We start from the raw sequence: 17,882 nt of genomic DNA, 5'->3' as shown, positions 1-17,882 counted from the left end.
GGAGGGAAGGGGGTACTAACAGAAGGAAGACAGGAATCACAGCAATCACGTCCGCAGCCAGAAAGGCAATCTGCAACCCTGAATTTCAAAAAGTGTACTGATTTAATGGGATCCATTTAAAGCTGCCATAATTAAGTTGGTGTATCTCTGTACATGTAGGATAGGTGCGAAGTCTCATTCATGCTTGTCACAGTTTGCCTTAAACTGGATTTGAAATGCATAAGAAAAGAACTTGTACCTTTCTTGTGCTGGCATCTTTGGACACTTTTGCGATATTAGCAACTGAGCCCAGTATTAATGCTGTTTATTGGCTTTACAACTGGAAAGAGACACCAGTGGGATGGTTTACACTGGGAAATTACATCATGTTATAACATATTGCTCGGGAGTCCTGGTGACTACCATGGTGTAATTTCCCATCAAAACAAGGCCTGTGAGACAGCTGTTGGGAGGCCGAGCTCAGCGGACGGAGGCTGATGCTGCTCCCAGCTGAGCTCCTCTGACAGCGGGTGACTCAGCCGAACGCAGCAGGCGTCGTAGCAGGGGGCAGAGCTGAACCCCAGCCCCAAGGATCCTTTCAATGTCATGGTGCAGACACACTGATTATTTTTGTTTGCCAGCTATATGCTTCAGTGTCCCACATGTGTTTTTTTTTTTTAATGACCTTCAGAGAAATAGATAATTTTTTCAGGTTTGAGAAAAGCTAATTCTCCCCTCTCCTCCCAATAACTTTGGCAGGCTGTAACCAAGATTGGAGTAGGAAAGTGTTGATTAACAGGCTGTGTACGCTTTGTTGTGGGATTGAATGGACAGTTAGTGCTTCTAGGCAAGGATAAATTAGGCAAAACATTGTGCAAGCTTTGAGGCCCCACTGTTTAAAATTCAGTTGCTCCAAAAAGCTAGGGTTCATGGCCTCCCTGCTAGCAGGCAACTCTGCAGAAATATAAAACAGAATCTACAAGAATTGTTAATTTACAATTTAAATGGAAAACTATGATTTAATTATGTAGAAGGAAAGGTTAAATACTGAAGGATAGTTGGTTGTATCCCAGATTAGGTTAATTATTCCCAAGTCATGCCAAAGTATTCAGGCTCTGCTCGTATCTCTCCAGTCACCCTGTGCACATGTTGCATCACTTTACCACAGGGCCCTGGTGAAGGGTGGTTGTTGTGGGACTTCTCACACCAGATTCTTGAGGGAACTTAAGTAACACATTATTTTTGCATGATGTAGTGTGTGCATAATTTATAGGGTGAAGTAGGAAGATTTTACATCAAGATAAGAATAACTGTAAGCAGAAAAAACTATAAAACTAACCCTGCCAAAAAAAAAAACATTCAGTCGGATCGGCGCAGGCCTCTGATTTTCCACAGGACTGCAGGGTTGCTAGAGCTGCAATGAGAAGAGGGAAGGAGTGTTCAGCCAGGGAAGAGGGATCAGGGAAAAGGAAACCCTCTTTTAGTGGCCATCCCCCATTAGACTGCCTTAAGTCATCTGTGAAACCTCAGGATCAGTCACATCCTTTAGGATCAATCCTTATTCAAGGACAAAGTTTGGAGAGCTGAGAGATGAGCAGAGGAAATCGAGGTTATCTTTGGAATGAAAAAAAAAAGTGGTAAATGGGGGACAGTCCTTGACATTTGAGATGGCAGGAAGATCACTTTTGTCATGGGGTTCCCTTCCCCTAGTGCATCATTACCCTTGGACTTGCTTCATACATATCCCTGCATGTTATTTAACGCTACACTGCACTGCTAAAGCTCCTGTGGAAAGCAGACAGTGATTTCAGAGTCTTCAGTTTCTGGTGAAGTGCCTTGAGGTGACAAGAGTTTCAAGAGGAGGTTTCCGAAGCTCCTACAAAGCCAGGACCCCATGTAGCATTGCTATATGAATTAACAAAAATGAAAGCCTCTGAAACCTCCAGTCACTTGAAAGTCTCTATCGTTATTCTCCACTGACATGATAAACAAGAAGCATAAAATGTGGGTAAGAGTTCAGTCTTTATAGGGACATAATTTTTAAGCCATCCCTACAGATGCTTTTCCTTATTTAATTTAAAAACACCTTCCTTTCAATTACTGTGTATTTTTTTCCTCGTGGTTAGTATCACACGCAGTTTTACTGAGAAGACGCTCACAAGGAACCACTTCAAAGATATTGCAGTGTTTGCAAAGGAAGGAATTTATTTCTGACAGTTTGGCAGCACCAGCATGTGCTGGAAAATAAGCATGTGCCACTAGACAATATGCTACACATGGGGAACCCTAAACAAACAAACTGGTCATAATATGACCGCACGCAGAGATCTAACATGTTTCAGAAATAGCTGCTTTCAGTACCTTGGAGCATTGAATCAAACTGCTCCGAGCAAACAGAAGTTGCTGTCGGTCTCCATGTGATAATAATTATTAGGAGAAAGCGTTATCATTTTGTCCTGTTTGTACAGTGCGGTCTTGGTCCATGCTGGGGAACTGTAGGTACTACCAGAATCCAAGTCATTAACAGTAAGAGAAACCAAATATATTCTTCCTTGTTGAAAATATTAGCTTTTGTGAAATCTGTATTCACATCTTCAGACAATGTAAAACTGAGCTACCGTTACTGAACTCATATATTACAAATAGCTTGATCCCTGCAACATGCTATTCAAAAATCACTGGCTTGTCTACACATGGAACGCTTGCTAGAACTGTGCCTGTATTTCCAAACTCTTGACGTTTTCTTCCAAATAGATACAAGAAATACATAGAAAGGAAACAAATAAAAAATAAACAAATAATATTTGGCCCTATAAAAGCAAGTAGATGTCTAGCAAGTCATAACTGAGGTGAGTGAGTGACCGACAAAAACTTAAATGCCTGGTCAAAACAGTTTCCAGTGATTTTTTTCAAATGAAAATTTTACTTTTTGTTATCCCTTTTGCTTTTTTGGTGGGAAGTCCTTCTTTCCTGAAAAATTTTTGAATGTTCATTTGAAAACCAGAGACTGAGTTGTGTTTGTTATTAAGTGAAAAAAAAAATCCATTTTCCAAACAGTTCTAGCAGTGATAAGACTGCTAATGGTAGTAGATTCAAAATCAATGATAGATAAGGCAAAAATAACTAAAGGGTATTTTAGACAACTTTGTCTTGAATGTCCTCGCAATGCTACCAAACGTACTGATGTTAAAGGCAAAACCAGAAGCCTGCCGCCTGGACGCCCCACTGCAGCACCCGGCGCACCACTGCGGCCGCCTGTGGCTGGCCTGGCTGGCTGTGAGAGCAGGTGCCGTGCAGCGGTCCCAGCTGCGAGGCAGCACACCCAGATGCCCCTGCCACCCCTGCCACCAGCAATGGACACTTGTGTCTGCCCTGGGAAGGGCTGTGATGCTGGCGGGGTGTCTGTCCGTCCATCAGGAAGCCTTATTTCCCAAGCTAACCTCGTAACCCTGTTAACTAAGCAATTAGAAGAATTTTTTTCTTCTTTTTAGTAATTTTTATCTGTGTTTTGGATTTTTCAAAAGGAGCAAACTCAAGAGCTGTACAGGTGAACTATATGTGTTCTGAGAAAACCCTCATAGCCTTAATGGCATAATCTCTACTTTGCCATTCCCATATCTCAGGAGAGAGGGGAAAAGGGACAATGTACCCACATAAAAGATCCATCCAGAAGGATAATCTAAAAATGGAAAAGGCAGGGGATGAGACAAGACTTTACAGGAATGGTGAACACAGCTTGCGTCCAGCGTATAAAGTTAAGGAAACTCGTTATAGGTGTCAAATTCCAAAATACCATTTCTCAGAGAATCTAAATCACCCTCAAGTAAAACAGGGAAAACATCAAAACTCATCAAAATGTCAAACACCTAAAACCTCCTCTGACTTACAGTTTCTGTCTGTCTCTTGGCTATTTATAAAGCCAATCACCACAATTTCTGTTATATGTTTCAGATAGACACGTCCTGAGCTGGCAAACTTGTGGGTACAACACTGACCTATATAACCATGGTAATAAATGAAGATATCTGTGCATGCTCTGAACTTATTTATACAACAGAAAATGCTGCATTTGATTTAGAGAGAGATGAGTGGGTTTCTCCATGAAGCTCTGCTGACAGTTGAAAAACTAGTTCCACTATGGACAGAAGTGGACCCCCTGTTCCTCACCCACGCATGCATTGGGGGTTGGATCCCAGACCTTTGGGAGAAACTCAGCAAAGCTTGTTTGCCTTATGAGAGTATATGACAGAGCTCAGGAAAAACTTGCGGACTTGAGATTTGGGTGGAATCCGTTTATTCCACAAGTGCGAAGACTGGATGAGATATTGGAGGATCCACAACAACCACACTGAAACCTCTCTGTGTGTTACACACATAAACCACTTTTGATTGAAATCCTGTAAATCTTTTCCTTATATAATATGGTTCCTTGTCTGGAACAGCTTGATTTCAATTTATACTGCTCTTTTTTTTCTTTCCATCATGTTCAAAACTATCATAAACAGTCTGTAAACTCTGTAACGCAAATGGCTTTCTAATAATAAAAAGGTATTTTCAGAACAAAGATCAGTTCCTCATGTCTAAGTTGAAAAAGGGACACTGTCACGCAGTCTGAAGTAAAAAAAAAAAAAAGACCTATTCATCTTAAAATTATTATAATATGGTTAAAAATATAATAAATATAGAGAGGAATGTTCTGCAGACTCTAAATACAGAACTAAGTTTCTGGCAGGGAAAGATATACTTTCCCCAAAGGAAGATAAATCTCGTGCAGCATCCCTGATAGAGATATTTTATTTATGAGTTGTTTTTTAAGAACTTGAATACATATTTTAACAAAACTGTTCACATCTAGAAAAAAAACAAATCACAGGAAAAAATATGCATTTTCTCCACTAATACAGTTAGTTTCTTCTTCAGTGAAGTATTTAGAACCCATCATTTGTTTGAAGAAAAGGTACCCCCCCTCCAAAGATGCCCTTGCAAAATCTTAGAATTCTGCCTAATTATATCTAATAATAATTCATCACCATCACTGAAGCATCAATGCTTCAGGGATCTCTACTTGCTATTTCAGGAAATATCTGTGTCAATACATGTAAGTGAAGATGTTCTCTGAGAAAGAAGTATATCACCATGTTCTTAATTTATTATTATTTACTGTTGTTCTGCCCAAATAATCCAAAAAGTTTATCCACATCTCTAAAGATCTGTACAGGTTTAGCATTACTGGTTTGATGTTTTTACAAGGATTAAAGTAGCATTCTGAAACACTGCAGTAAGTATTTCTTTAGTTAAAGCAAAAATACAGGACTTTGATCTTTGGTGTTTATAAAAACTGGTTTATAATCAGGTTATTTTATCTATTTTTATAAGGCAAAATGGTACATTTAGGAAATCATAATTTCTGAGGAAAAAATATTGAATCTTAATTTAAAATGTAAAAGCATACAAAGATTTTGTTCTTTGGAATGTGAAGAAAGCTTGTTCTCAATTCCCCAAATATTTTAACAAGCAATATTGTGTATATACAAGCTTTGTGATATCAGTTGACTAGTTATTAAACATATTTGAGCTCTTCCCCTGCTCCCAGCACACACTCACACACATATACATATGTGATATTCATGTTAACAATTTATTTTTTGGAGAGAAGAAACCAGTGGTTTCTCAGTCCAGTTCTCCTGGAGATTGCTTCAGGTTATTTTATTTTTTATGTTTAATATTGTGGGGATTTTATGGATTTACCAAAATACTATAATTTTTACTTTTAAATCACTTTTTTTTTCAGATAGATCCAATCCAGATCGGACCTTATCATGCCCTGTTTCAGTTCACTGCCACCATATGTAAGTGTTGTCAAGGCTATAATACATAAAGTATCTGCCTCCAGGGCTGGTTTCACTGTGGTTTTGGAATACAGATTTTATAATATGCAGTTTCCTTCCTCTGAAGTCAATGGACTATTCAGTGGAATAAGGTTACTGAGGCACAGGTCAGATCTTCAAAGGCACATAGGCACCTAAATCCTGTTTAAGGATATTCCACTGATTTCAAGCGACATGCCTATCTTATCCTCTTCAAAGTCTTCCCCAAACTATAGCTACAGTCAGTTTAGCTAGTCACTCAGAGATCTCCCTAGTGTCAAAAATCTCCTGGGAAATCAGTGACTCCATGTCTCCTAGCCTTACTAGGACACTAACATAAGACCTAGGAGGGACCTCCCTTTCTTTAGGTGAGATTTAACTGAGCCAATATAGAGCCATCCTCAAGATTGCTCTAGCTCATGCTGTGGACAAGGCTGAAAGACCTGATGAATCTTTTGCTCTTGGATTGCTGGAATTTCCTTGATGATACTGCATGCGCGTGTGCAGTAGGCTTGCTGCACAGATGGTTTGCATAGAGATGCTTCTGGTACATACATCTGATGTTTCTGTGATGCACCGGACCAACTGAGCAGGAGCAAAGCAGCTGGATAGTATGTAGGCAGCAGAGTTGATAGTGTCCAGAAGCACTGTGCTTTTTGCTTCTTCTCTATGAATGTACAACCTCTGAAGCTGCCCAAAAGCATCAGACAGGCTGTGTTGGTGCATGGTGACAACAGCACGTGCCTGCAGCAGAATTTATCTCCTGAAGCACGGTAGCCCCAGCTGGGAGTTCTGGAGGGGTGCCAGTGCAGTTGGAGTTATGTACTGGGCCTTAACTAAAGCTGCTGTACACCCAGAAAGCCAGCCAAACACAGAGAAATCCTCAAAATTCAATTAAATGTCTTGGAGAGAAAGTGAGGACATGTCCTGGAAAACTCAGCTGTATGGCATTTTGACTCCCAGATCCAGATGAATGTAGCCTTGCTTGACTGTCACCAGGACTCTGGCCACCTCATTTGAACTCATGGTTTCTGGTAGATCAATGTTCTTGGACTTCTCTGGATTTGTACAGACAACAGTAGATTTAGGTCAAAATTTAGTGCGGCAGACTAATGTCTTCTGCTCTGTACATGTTCACTAAGAAAAATACCTTGAAAGGCCTCTTCAAGACAGGGCTACAACAAAAAGCTTTGTTGCCATAGCTATTTTAAAAAGTACATATGGCTATGAGAAGAGGAAAGCTTACAATGTGTGCCCAGCTTTTGCAAAATTTAAATTGTCAAGGCAGCAGGATGTAGACTGGGCATGTTTGGTTGTATTACAAGGTCTTGCCATAAGACAGGTAACAAAAGATAGGGAGGAAGCCTGGCTGAAGGCTCCCACAGGTTTTCCCTTAATCTGAAGATGCTTGTCATTGATTTCAGTAGCAGAATATAGACTCTTCATGTACATAAACTACAGTCTAAAAATGATATCAATTGTTCTGTACAGGTATCACACCGGGTGGTCCATAGGACAACTTCAGCCAGAGTTGGAAAGAGTATATCAGGGAAAAAGAAAAACATGCCATAATTTCCCTGTTATACATATTTTTTCCAAAGTCATCACTAGTCACTCTTTGCTCCCACGTCCTCAGTGAGTTCTCTTGTTTCTACACAGATGAGAGCGATATTGCTATGGTATTTGGGGTGAGGTGTATCTTCACTAACTATCCATATGAAAAACATTTCTTTGAATCCACAGCAAGTTTCTCCCTTTGTCCTGGATCTGAGGAAAATGTAGGTCCTTAGGCCCGTGCTGGGAAACTCCGGGGGGGAGGGGGTTGTAGATTGGGAAAGGCGGGTTGAGGCGGAGGGGCAGATCCAGCTAGTGAAGTGGTGAGGGAAGGCAGGAGAAACCGCCAGCTCTTGTGGGGTGGATGGGCACCCCACAAGGGTGGAGGAATTGAGCAGACGTTTGAGTGAAACCTCGCAATTTCTTCCAGCTAATCCTTGCCATAAATTTTCCCACAACAAAGCTGATCTGATACATCATTTCCATTAGACAGAAGGCAGTTTTATCACCATTCATTTCTAAGTGGTCTTAGACACTTGCTTTCAATCGTATAGTGTATGCTGACATCTGGTGGCATTCAGTAACCAAATCTTCGTTAAACAAGTAAGTTTCAGTCTTAAGGAGTCTGTATTCTTATTTTCCCTTAGATGGATCAGAAAACCAAGGACACCTCCTAAACCTTTCCAGACTGGGCACTTAGCCCAGTGCACATTTATGTGACTAGCACAGTCCTGGATCTCTTACCTGAAGACTGGCTGCCAGGTAAGCAAGGGAGCTCCAGTCGAGTGAGCTGGCTGCATTTAAACACAGTCGTTCCACTACAAAAAGGAGCAAACTGCATCTTATCATTTCCCATACTGAATAGGGAGAAATGACTGATGTAAAACTACCGTGGACATTAACAAGAACAGAGCCACTGCACATCTTTATAAGGTGGCACTTTTAGTATAATTTATGTTATCTTTACTATGAATTGGAAAAAAAAAAGATACAAAACAGCATGTTTAACCAGTGAGTGACACATGGTACCAAAACCTTGTCTCATGGCAAGTGAGAATAAGTAGCACAGTCAGCTGTCATAGTTTAAAAGATATCCATGATGTAGCTGTTCCGTTAAAATCTGGATTAAAATCACATTTAAATTTCATTTCCTCCAGTCTTTATCCTGCTTTTGTTTAGTTTTAAGAGCGGTTGATGGCCTTGTGATTTGAAGATTTTGCATTTTAAATTTTGTGTACATGGTCTGGAACTTTATGTGAAATTGTGCGTTTGATCTTTGACCTCTGTTTACTGCAGTCCTGATTTGCCACTAATTTGATAGCAAGCCATAAGGGCCTACTGTAAACAAGCTGCTCACTTTACATAGCTATGTTTGGCTCCTAAATGATGAGGTATGCATGGAATATACTTTGGGTACTGTAGCCTACTAAAGAAATAATAAAAAACACATCACTGCTTAGCTCTCCAGGTAATGTTTACATTTGGAGAAAATAAGTTGTATGCCTAATAGAGAAAGAAAATGCAATTCTTATCCATCTTAGGTTTGTTTGCTTTAAATTGTTCTTTAAAGTATTCGAGAGCTCAGTTCTGCTCTTTTGAAGTCAGCAGGAGCTTTGCCATTGATTTCAAAAGGATCAGGATTAAGCTTAAATTGGTAAGGTCTAAAAGGCGAAAATGAAAATGTCGAAAGTCTACAAATCTCTCATTGATCCATCATCCAGAAAGGAAGGACAAAAGTCTTCTCCAAGGTCTTTAAAGTACATCTTGATTCCAGGACACCTGGATTCCTGTTTTTCTTATATTTGTAGACTTCAAGGTGGAAAGCAACTTCCAATCAGAACTGTAATTGATAGCATACGAAGCAGGACAGACTTGCACCATGGACTTGTAAAGCTCCTGGGAGAAGGGAGATGAAAGTTGTTTGTTAAAATCACCAGGTATCTGCATGTGTCTTGCACAGGTGGTCCTATGCATGATATGCCCTGCCTGCAGCGTGCCCTCGGATGGTTCCCCAACTCACAGGTTCAGGTCTTCAGGTACCACTGAGGTCTTCACTTTATCTTGCCAGAAGTTCATCACAACAGTCTAATCACAGGCTTCTGGGCAGTCACCTCTGGGAAATGCATAATGAAAGCAAGCAAGGGGATGCTGGCAGACAGGCCTGTTGAGTAGCAATGGGAGATCCAGCAAGACTTCCATGAGTACATACAGTAACCGACCCAGCAGAAGTCTGCTGGTGCACAATTAACTCAGTAACATTTCTGAGGATCCTGCACAAGTTTAGCACTTTGTGGCACTAATATGACACTAGCAGCCATGCCCTCTGAACGACAGGTCAAAGTCAAGGCCATCTCCTTGACGCTGCACCACCCAGCTGGGAACATCCATCCTAGCAGTGAACTTACCATCACCAGAGCTCTGTCCTCGCAGCAGATGGTGGTGGAAAAGCCTAAATATCCTGGAAGAAGGGTTACTATCCTCTTCAGCAGAGGAGAAACATAGCATTTTTTGTGTTCTGGCTTAGGGAGTGTTGGTAACTGTGACCAATGCCCAACAGTCAAGGATGCGGATTCTTACCTCATCTAAAGGAGTTTAACTATAGTGATGAAATGTAGACTCAGAGAAGCAATGGGGCATGGACAAGCAAGAAAGCATCTCCAGAAGCATTCCAGAGCAACCATGGTGAATGCTCACTGCAACTCCAGCTCCTATCAAGATAATGTACATCAACATAGACTTTGAGCAAGGAGCAAGGTAATATTAGCTTGGCCATTTGAGCGGAGACCTATGCTAGACTAGGACTGTGCTAAATGACTCCTCTGATAATCAGACTACTTCTTCCCCTTCCAGTTCAACTTTATGCAGTTTCTGTTTTGCTTTTGCTTATACGTTGTTTTCCATAAGTCCTTGTACTTTTCTTCTGTCATGTCATCTGAAGTAGTATTTCCATTACGCTGTTTTCAGAAGCCACCAGAAATTGCACCAGCAGAAAAAAGAGCTTGCTAGGTGCAAGTGCAATTAGCAAAGGAGAATTTTTGATGATGTGAACCACGGCATTCCTCACAATTGGTCCTTTCACTGGCAGTGGGGCAGGTTCTTGGAAGCTTGTTCTATTTGGGCATCATTCTGTTCCTGTATTTCTTCTAGCTCTTGCAAAATCTGTAGGGTACCCAGCAAACATAATACAACCTTAGTAAGAGCTTTGAGCTCCTCTCAAACATGAAAGGCCATCTTGTTTCCTTTTCAGACACCCAAGTGCATTGGGTGTCTGAACGGAAGTGACCCTGGTGCCAGGTCAAACTATATGTGGATGACTTCCAGAGGTGAAGGCAACCAGAGGTAGGCAGGTGTATAGTAAGGATGGCATAATGACCCCATTGCTTTATGTGGTCCGAGCATCAACTGGGCTGGAGTTCTATATGGACCAGGCACCTTCCCATATCATCTGGACCGAAGGGTGACAAAGCATCCATTGCAATCTGCAAATCCTTGTGACCCAACAGAATAATGTCATATTCTGTTAATAAAGACCCATGCTTGGCCAGGGAATATCAGATAGGAATACAGTATCAAAGGGAACTCACGCAATTGAAATCCACAATAGTTTCTGTGTTTCCATTGCTCCAAAGTAACCCAGGCTGATGTACTACATAAGGTGGATGTCATTTCCCAGGTTGTGCAACGCCGTCTCTCCTACCCCAGAATGACTGGCGATAGAATGGGAGGAGCCAAAGATTGCCAGCTTTCAAACGTCTTAGTTTAATCATCCTAGACATTCTGTAGCAATGAAACCAACTCAAGCAGCATCCACCCCGTCTTCACAGGTGCTAGCTACCTCCTGCTATGTGCTGCTCACAGGGAACTAGGTGGCCCAGTCCTGGCTTGATTCTGATGTGGCCCGGGCACCCTAACCCAACACAGATCAGTGCTGCTATTGCCTTTGCCCTGGAGGGAAGACACACCAGGCCAGCAATAGCAAGTCAGGCCATGTTTTTGAAGATATTTTTCCTGAGGCAGTTCCTGAGCTATTCCAAACTCCCTACAGTGCAACAAGGACAACAACCCAAAATGCACACGCATACATGGAACCATACATGGTGCAGTCTGATTGCAGCCCTGGTGATATGACCCTGACTCACTTTGTGCCAAATCACTGCTGTGCTGTCTTGCTAATTTATTGTAGTGTCTGCTCAAAACACATTTTATTTTCATGGTTTGAAGTGGCTCTAGTCTATTCTGCCAGCTCACCTGGCAGAGGACACACCTGCTTTGAAGGAACCTCAAACAGAACTTCACTTTGGACAGAAAACTGCAGCACAGCTGAGCTCCATTGAAGAAATAACTTTCTCAGTCAAAACATCCTGCAAAGTCCCCATCTTCTGCTTCTACTCCATGGGGCATTTCCTTAGAATATTTTGAGTGTCAGTCCCAAGTACATTTATGTCAATCAGTTCAGTGTCACTTACAGCCTGAAAACCAGCCATGTGCGGCTATAGGAACATTTACATTTACTGATTTGACTTTAATAATAGAGGGTGGCAACTGAATAGAAATAGCTTCTAAAATGCTGTTTACTTTCTTAATAGGGCCAGCTTACAACCCAAAGAAAAGTTAAATTCATCTGAATAACACATGTAAGGCAATCTGAGATTTTTAACAAATAAAGCATGCCAAAAGAGTCCCTAGAGCATAGGCAAGACAGAGCGGGTATGTCTGGACCCAGTGCAGAACAGTGTTCCATCACTGCTAGACCAATTTCAAAAGCAATTCAACAAAGGCTCACCTTAGACACCGTTACAGAAAACCTGCTCCAATAGCTTTCTTATGCAGCAGAAAATCACAGTCACATTTGAATTTCAGACAGTGAACCAATGAGAAAGAAGCAAAACAAGAACTATCCTTGAAAGTTAGTTTGGACTGCTCCTCTCCTCCCACTCCCTTACACTCCTTTTCAATCTCTTACCAATTTGGGCATTTGGGGCCACAGAGAACAATACTGCAGAGGTCATTAGCAGCCTGATTAGGACTGCTGTGGCTTTTGGCTACCAAAAACAGTTTTAGGCACCAGTCTGGGGAAGTGTCACCCTCTTTGCTCCACATTTTGAGCTGGGGCAGAGGTGACTTTGGATGAAGGAATCAGAGGCCTTTCCTCAGGCCAGCAACCTTTGACAACCAGTTGCTGCTTTTCCTCTCTGCCCCAGGACTTGCTATCCAATAAGTGCAAATTGAAGATGACAAATAAGAACATTACCCTGGTGTTTCTGCTAAAATGATCTGCCTTGAAGTAGCTGATGTTGACACTTAAATTGTCAGCAGACTTCCAGTTTAATGCTCCAGTTAGAAGAATGGGTCCATTCACACATCCCTCAGAGCTATTGTTTCAACCCTCTCTAGATCCAGGCAAGTATCACTGTGGCAGTTTACACTCCAGTTCCACTTTAAAGGGGTTTTTTGCAACCATAATCCAAACTGCCTAGAAACTTTTTTTTTAAATGTAAGCTTAGACTCCAGAGCATAATTACACAATGCTGTAAAAATAGACTGCATCAATTTACATAGCCATGAAATACTGAAGCTGTTTCTCTCTCAGTGTACCTATGTACACAGGGCTGCACCTAGTTCCAGTGCTTACAGAAGATTCACTGGAGTTGTGATCACAGAAACCAGTATTTCAAGTTATACCACACACATGAACAAAACATTTCTTGGTATAATGCAAGGTTCATACTTTGGGGTGTTATGTCATCATCTAACTGAAGCACTACCTTGCCACTTCTGCCTTTCCCATACCTCAGTTTACCTTCTGGATGGATTCAGATAACATCCCTGTGGCTAATGCAATCATTGTTTATGTAGGAAAGCAGGAGAGTATTGATTTAACTTCAGTTTCTTTCCTGTAATTATGTGCTCTTCCCCTTTTCAAATAAGTTAATTATACCGAGGGGCTGTATCCTCTTCTCTCTCTCTGCAGTCAGCTTTGCTGCTTCTTATTTCTATTACCTCTAATACCTCTTTGCTGGAAGTTCACTCCTGAGCCTGCTCTCCTGCCAGCCGACTTGTCCTCCTCTCTCTTGATGGAGCTTGCTGATGGCTGGACCACCAGTACCACTGAAAATGAGCAATGAATCCCTTTTCTTCTCTTATATATAAGGGCAGGAGAAAACTCAGCTGTAGCGGGTGGTATAGCAACTGCCTGTTGACCCTCATCTGCTAAAGACATTGTCAGGGCTTTGGGCATTTTCAAGCCCAGCTGATCGACAGTATAAATTGAGATGGCCCAATACTTCGAAAGTACAGTATTTTATGAGCTATCTAGATTACAAGCAGTTATCCTGTCCTGAGCCCGAAGATGCAGTGGCTTCATTTTTGCTCTATAACTTCTCTAGGTGCCCACTTCTGTCCCCCATGTAATTCTGCTAAGTTCCTACCTTACTAACCCAAGTGTTTTGCTCCCTTTTAAGGAGTTTTTTTAAGTTGTTATTTTCCGCAGGAGAGCTTAAGTGATTAAATCAAAACTAACAGAACAAATGAATGAAGTCACAGCTTGGAAACAAACCTAGTGCCTGAAATCTCTGCAAAGAAACTATGCAGGAAACGCTTACAAATAAAGGTTGCAGGACAGAAGCAAGAATTTATGTGAACGACTACACAGCTATGGATCCCCCCCACCCCAACTCTTGCAACCTGGCAGTGAGGAATGAATAATTTGGCCATTAGATTTTGGCCCTGATTTGAAGGAGTTAAATTCCCAGGCTGCCCTTTCGGAGCAGGGTGGGGCATGGGGGAAGGCAGAGAAAAAAAAGTCACCTGAATGCCCGGGGAAGGAGCAGCAAAGCCTGCTGGAAAACCCGCTTTCCTCTCCTATGCTTCTTGCCACAAATACTCTCAAAGTGAGCGCGCCCTTCAACCCACCTCTGCCCGCGGCCCTGCTCCTGTGGCTGCTCCGCAGAGGCCTGAGGGTGGGCGATGGATGCCCTCCCCGCATGGGACCCAGCCGCTGGGAATGTGACCTTTGGGGGCCCCAGCGCTGGGAATGGGCCCCTCTCCGGACCCTGGTACCGCACCATCAAGGTAAGCACCAGCCCCGCAGCCCTGCGGCTGGACTCAGACACACATGGGCTCCAGGAGAGCAATGGAGCAGGTGTCAAAATTTCAATTTCTCTCCTCTGAAGAGCCACGTTTGCTGCTTACACCTGCTTCCTCCTCGCCAGCCTCCCCATCGCTCGGCCCGTGTCTCTCGTGCTGCCCCCAGAATCGGTCCCTGGAGTGAGCAGCCCTTTTAGGGCAGTATCAGGGGAAAGAGCGGTGCTGTCATGTGCTAGAGCATTGCTGGGTTTTGTCATCTGTGTTTTTGTCATTGTCAGTGCTGACAGTGTATTTGGTATTTGGGAGACTGGAAAACAGAAATTGAAGTGGCCTCCACGAACTAACAAGTAGAAGCATCTGCTAACAATAAAAATGAATTGGAGGCTGATTAAACTCTTTACCTCTTCCCTGCTTTTTGCTTCACCAACTAGAAGGCATTGGAGGATACTCAACATTCTTGTTTTTCGCTGCATTAGAAGCAAGCCACTTTTTTATGATGCAAAGCATTGGTATAAATTGTGCGGAAAATGGCTTTAACTAACTGCTCTTACCACGAATGGCCCAGGAGCAGGTCATAACTCCGGGAAGGTCCCCAAAACTTTCCCCTCTGGATTCCGCATCCACTACTGGGTGGATATCCAGATGGCAGGAGGCATTTCTCAGGTCCCTATTCTCAGAGGACAGGAAAACTGTGCATTGCTGCCCTGGCGTCCCTGGGCAGGAGGACTCCTGCTGCTCCCTTGCTGGCCAACGGCCAGTGGTGATGCTTCCCCAGGGCCAGAGCCACACTCTCCTATGGGAGGCATGGCCAGAGGGGTATCATGGCTTGGAAGTTAGGCCTCGGGGCTGGGAGCGGTCGCTGAGCTGCTGGGGGAAGCCTTAGTGCAGGGACACCGGCCTGCACCTGAAAGTGGAGTTATGGGTTTGCTTGCAAAACATCCTGGCCCTGCTCCTGTACTTTTTGGGGTGGTTGTGTGAGGATTGCTATTTTTCAAGCCTGGCAGTTTTCTGGGGAGACTTGAACTGTTTTTTGACATTGCTTGGGTACCAGCAGGCAAGGCTTTGATTTTCTGTGCTTTGGTTTACTTGTAAAAGTGAGGCTTTGGAGGAGGTAATGCATAACTATGGTTTGTATGTTGGGGTCAGCCTTTATTTTCCCAAGGGTTAACTTCTTTTGTGCACCCTCATTTTCACATTTCACTTTTTTGGAAGTATCAGAAACCATTTCCTCCTTCCATTCCTGGAAAATGGACCGTCCTGGCTGTGTTAGAGGATGAGCCCAGTTTCAGGTCTGCCTGCAGAGGCTCTTTCCCTCCCCCTTTTCCTGAGGCCTTTTCTTCCTCTCCTTGGTTTGGTTTTGAAGAGGACCCCTGTGTCTTCTAGACATACCAGAGATGATACCAGCACCAGCTCTGATCTGCCTGGAAACATCCCAGGAAAGCTGAGGGGAATTGCTTCTGCAGGGAGTATTTGCAGTCTCTCTAGCCCCATGAACTGTGAGGAGGTGAAAGACTGAGCTTCCCTTTAAACAGCAGCTATGTATTGGCTCAGCTGCCTGACCATAGCTGCCCAGGGCCACCTGAGCACGTGAGACATCTGCATGGGCCTGACAGATCTGACACAGGCATTGGGAGAAACCCATGGCATTAGACTGAGCCCTAAGGGACATAAACAGGGAGCTCACTGGAAGGAGTTAAACTGCCTGTATCCACATGATTATGTATTGTAATGCCTCCTAGTGCTGGCATTACATTTTTTTTCAAATTTTTATCAGGTTTATTCTCCTGCCAGGTCTCTGATCAAGCTAATTGGTGCTGGCTGTTGGCCTGAGGGTAGCAGGGGGAATGCATGGTCGTGGGACAAAGGCTGGAGGCAGGACTCTCCTTGGCATCAGTGAGGATTTGGTTTGGTTGATGCTTCTCGAGGAACTGCACATCTGAAATCCAGCAAAACAGGATCCTGCGCTCTGACAGCCTTCCCTGATCAAGCCCCACATTGTGTGTCGTGGGACATGAATGCGTTCAACGATGTAAAATCTGATGTAATATGCACTTAGTTACCTGAAGCATTTCCTGACAAACTAATATTACTGGGACTGCTGGAGTAATGAACATAAGAAGCTACCACATGTGGATCTGGTCTGCTTAACAGAAAGTATATGTAATTGTTTCAGTTTAATCCATTTTTATTTCCCTCGGCACTTCTCAAATGTTGTTTATTTATTTGCAGTATGGTTGTTTATGGGCAAAAAACATTTTGCAAGTTTAGTTAAGATTAGTAACTACAGTATTATTCTTGTTTTGACCTTGTATTAGGGAAGAAGAAAAGAGCTGGGCGGGAATAATCAATAAAAGCTCAGATGTAATAATTCTTCCATAATTCAGTATTTCACATGGCTGTTGTTGTGTATAGTCACTGTGTGTGGTTGTTAAAGTGTGGAAGCTGAGCCAAAGGGGGAAATTCATTTTACTTTTACTTCTTTTTCCTCTTTTGCCTGTCTCTTAATAAACTCAGAGTTATTACTGGCTGCCCAGACACTCACCTCAAGAGATTGTTTTATTTCGTGGGTTGTGGTAATAAATCATTTCAGTTCTATCCTTGAGGTTTAAAATGTTGATGGCTCCTTCAGATAGATCTATGGCCTTATGTTCCATGACAATATATCATGGTCTGTCACAGGCCTTTCACGCAGGTAGAGATTATGTGCAGCGAGGAAACCTGATCCTTCATGTGGTCTAATCAGCAGTCAGTGTGAGGCTACTATCAGATGCAATGAGAAATCCCATGGATTAAACACATCGTTGTGAGGTCTTTCTGCGCTGCCTTCTATTGTATACATGAAATCTAGATTTCATGTAGAGCGCCACAATGAAGGCTTTAGCTCATTCTGTCAAGATGAAAGTCTTCAGCGCTTCAGCTGGCCCCGCTTTGTGAAGGGCTTAATGCTGCCACGCAATGTCTATGGATGAAAAGCCTCAGCAGTGTGAGGGCATGGTTTGATCCCAGTTTCTTCTGGTGACAGCACAGTCCCTGCTGGTGCTCCTGCTGCCAGGGGGTGCTGCCGCCACTGGGCTGTGAGGGACCCAGTGCATGAGGGCAGGGGGCTGCCACCATGGAGAAGAAGGTTATTTCTCCATTTCCCTCGGCTGAGGAAGCACCCCCACAGACAGTGAAGACCTCTTCAACTGGCACTACTACCAGAGAAAACGGCCATCACATCTCATAAACTTTCATCAGGGAAAGCTCTAGAGCAAGTCAAGGTGTCCACAGAAATGGGGGTAGGAGCCACAAGGGTGATGTGGCCCTTCCAAGTGAGGCAGCTTTCCCCTGCAAGCAGTGACCACCACATATTATCAGACTATTAAAATGTGAAAGGCAAATGGTGCAAAATCTCCT

The 17,882-nt window shown here is 43.0% G+C and overlaps 1 protein-coding gene across 1 annotated transcript in view; it reads left to right on the top strand.

Moving 5' to 3' along the window:
• Positions 1 to 14,222: 14,222 nt before the first annotated feature.
• The window catches only part of NIPAL2 (NIPA like domain containing 2), a 60,006-nt gene continuing 56,346 nt past the window's right edge, over positions 14,223 to 17,882 (top strand). Inside the window, exon 1 of the mRNA XM_013941938.2 lies at positions 14,223 to 14,471. Coding sequence (XP_013797392.1) covers positions 14,367 to 14,471 — 105 coding nt within the window. The 5' untranslated portion in view covers positions 14,223 to 14,366. The remainder of the gene's footprint in view (positions 14,472 to 17,882) is intronic.

This window comes from Apteryx mantelli, chromosome 2, assembly GCF_036417845.1.
Source record: "Apteryx mantelli isolate bAptMan1 chromosome 2, bAptMan1.hap1, whole genome shotgun sequence".
In the NCBI taxonomy this organism is placed as follows: domain Eukaryota; kingdom Metazoa; phylum Chordata; class Aves; order Apterygiformes; family Apterygidae; genus Apteryx; species Apteryx mantelli.
This window is presented reverse-complemented; position numbering and strand designations above follow the sequence as displayed.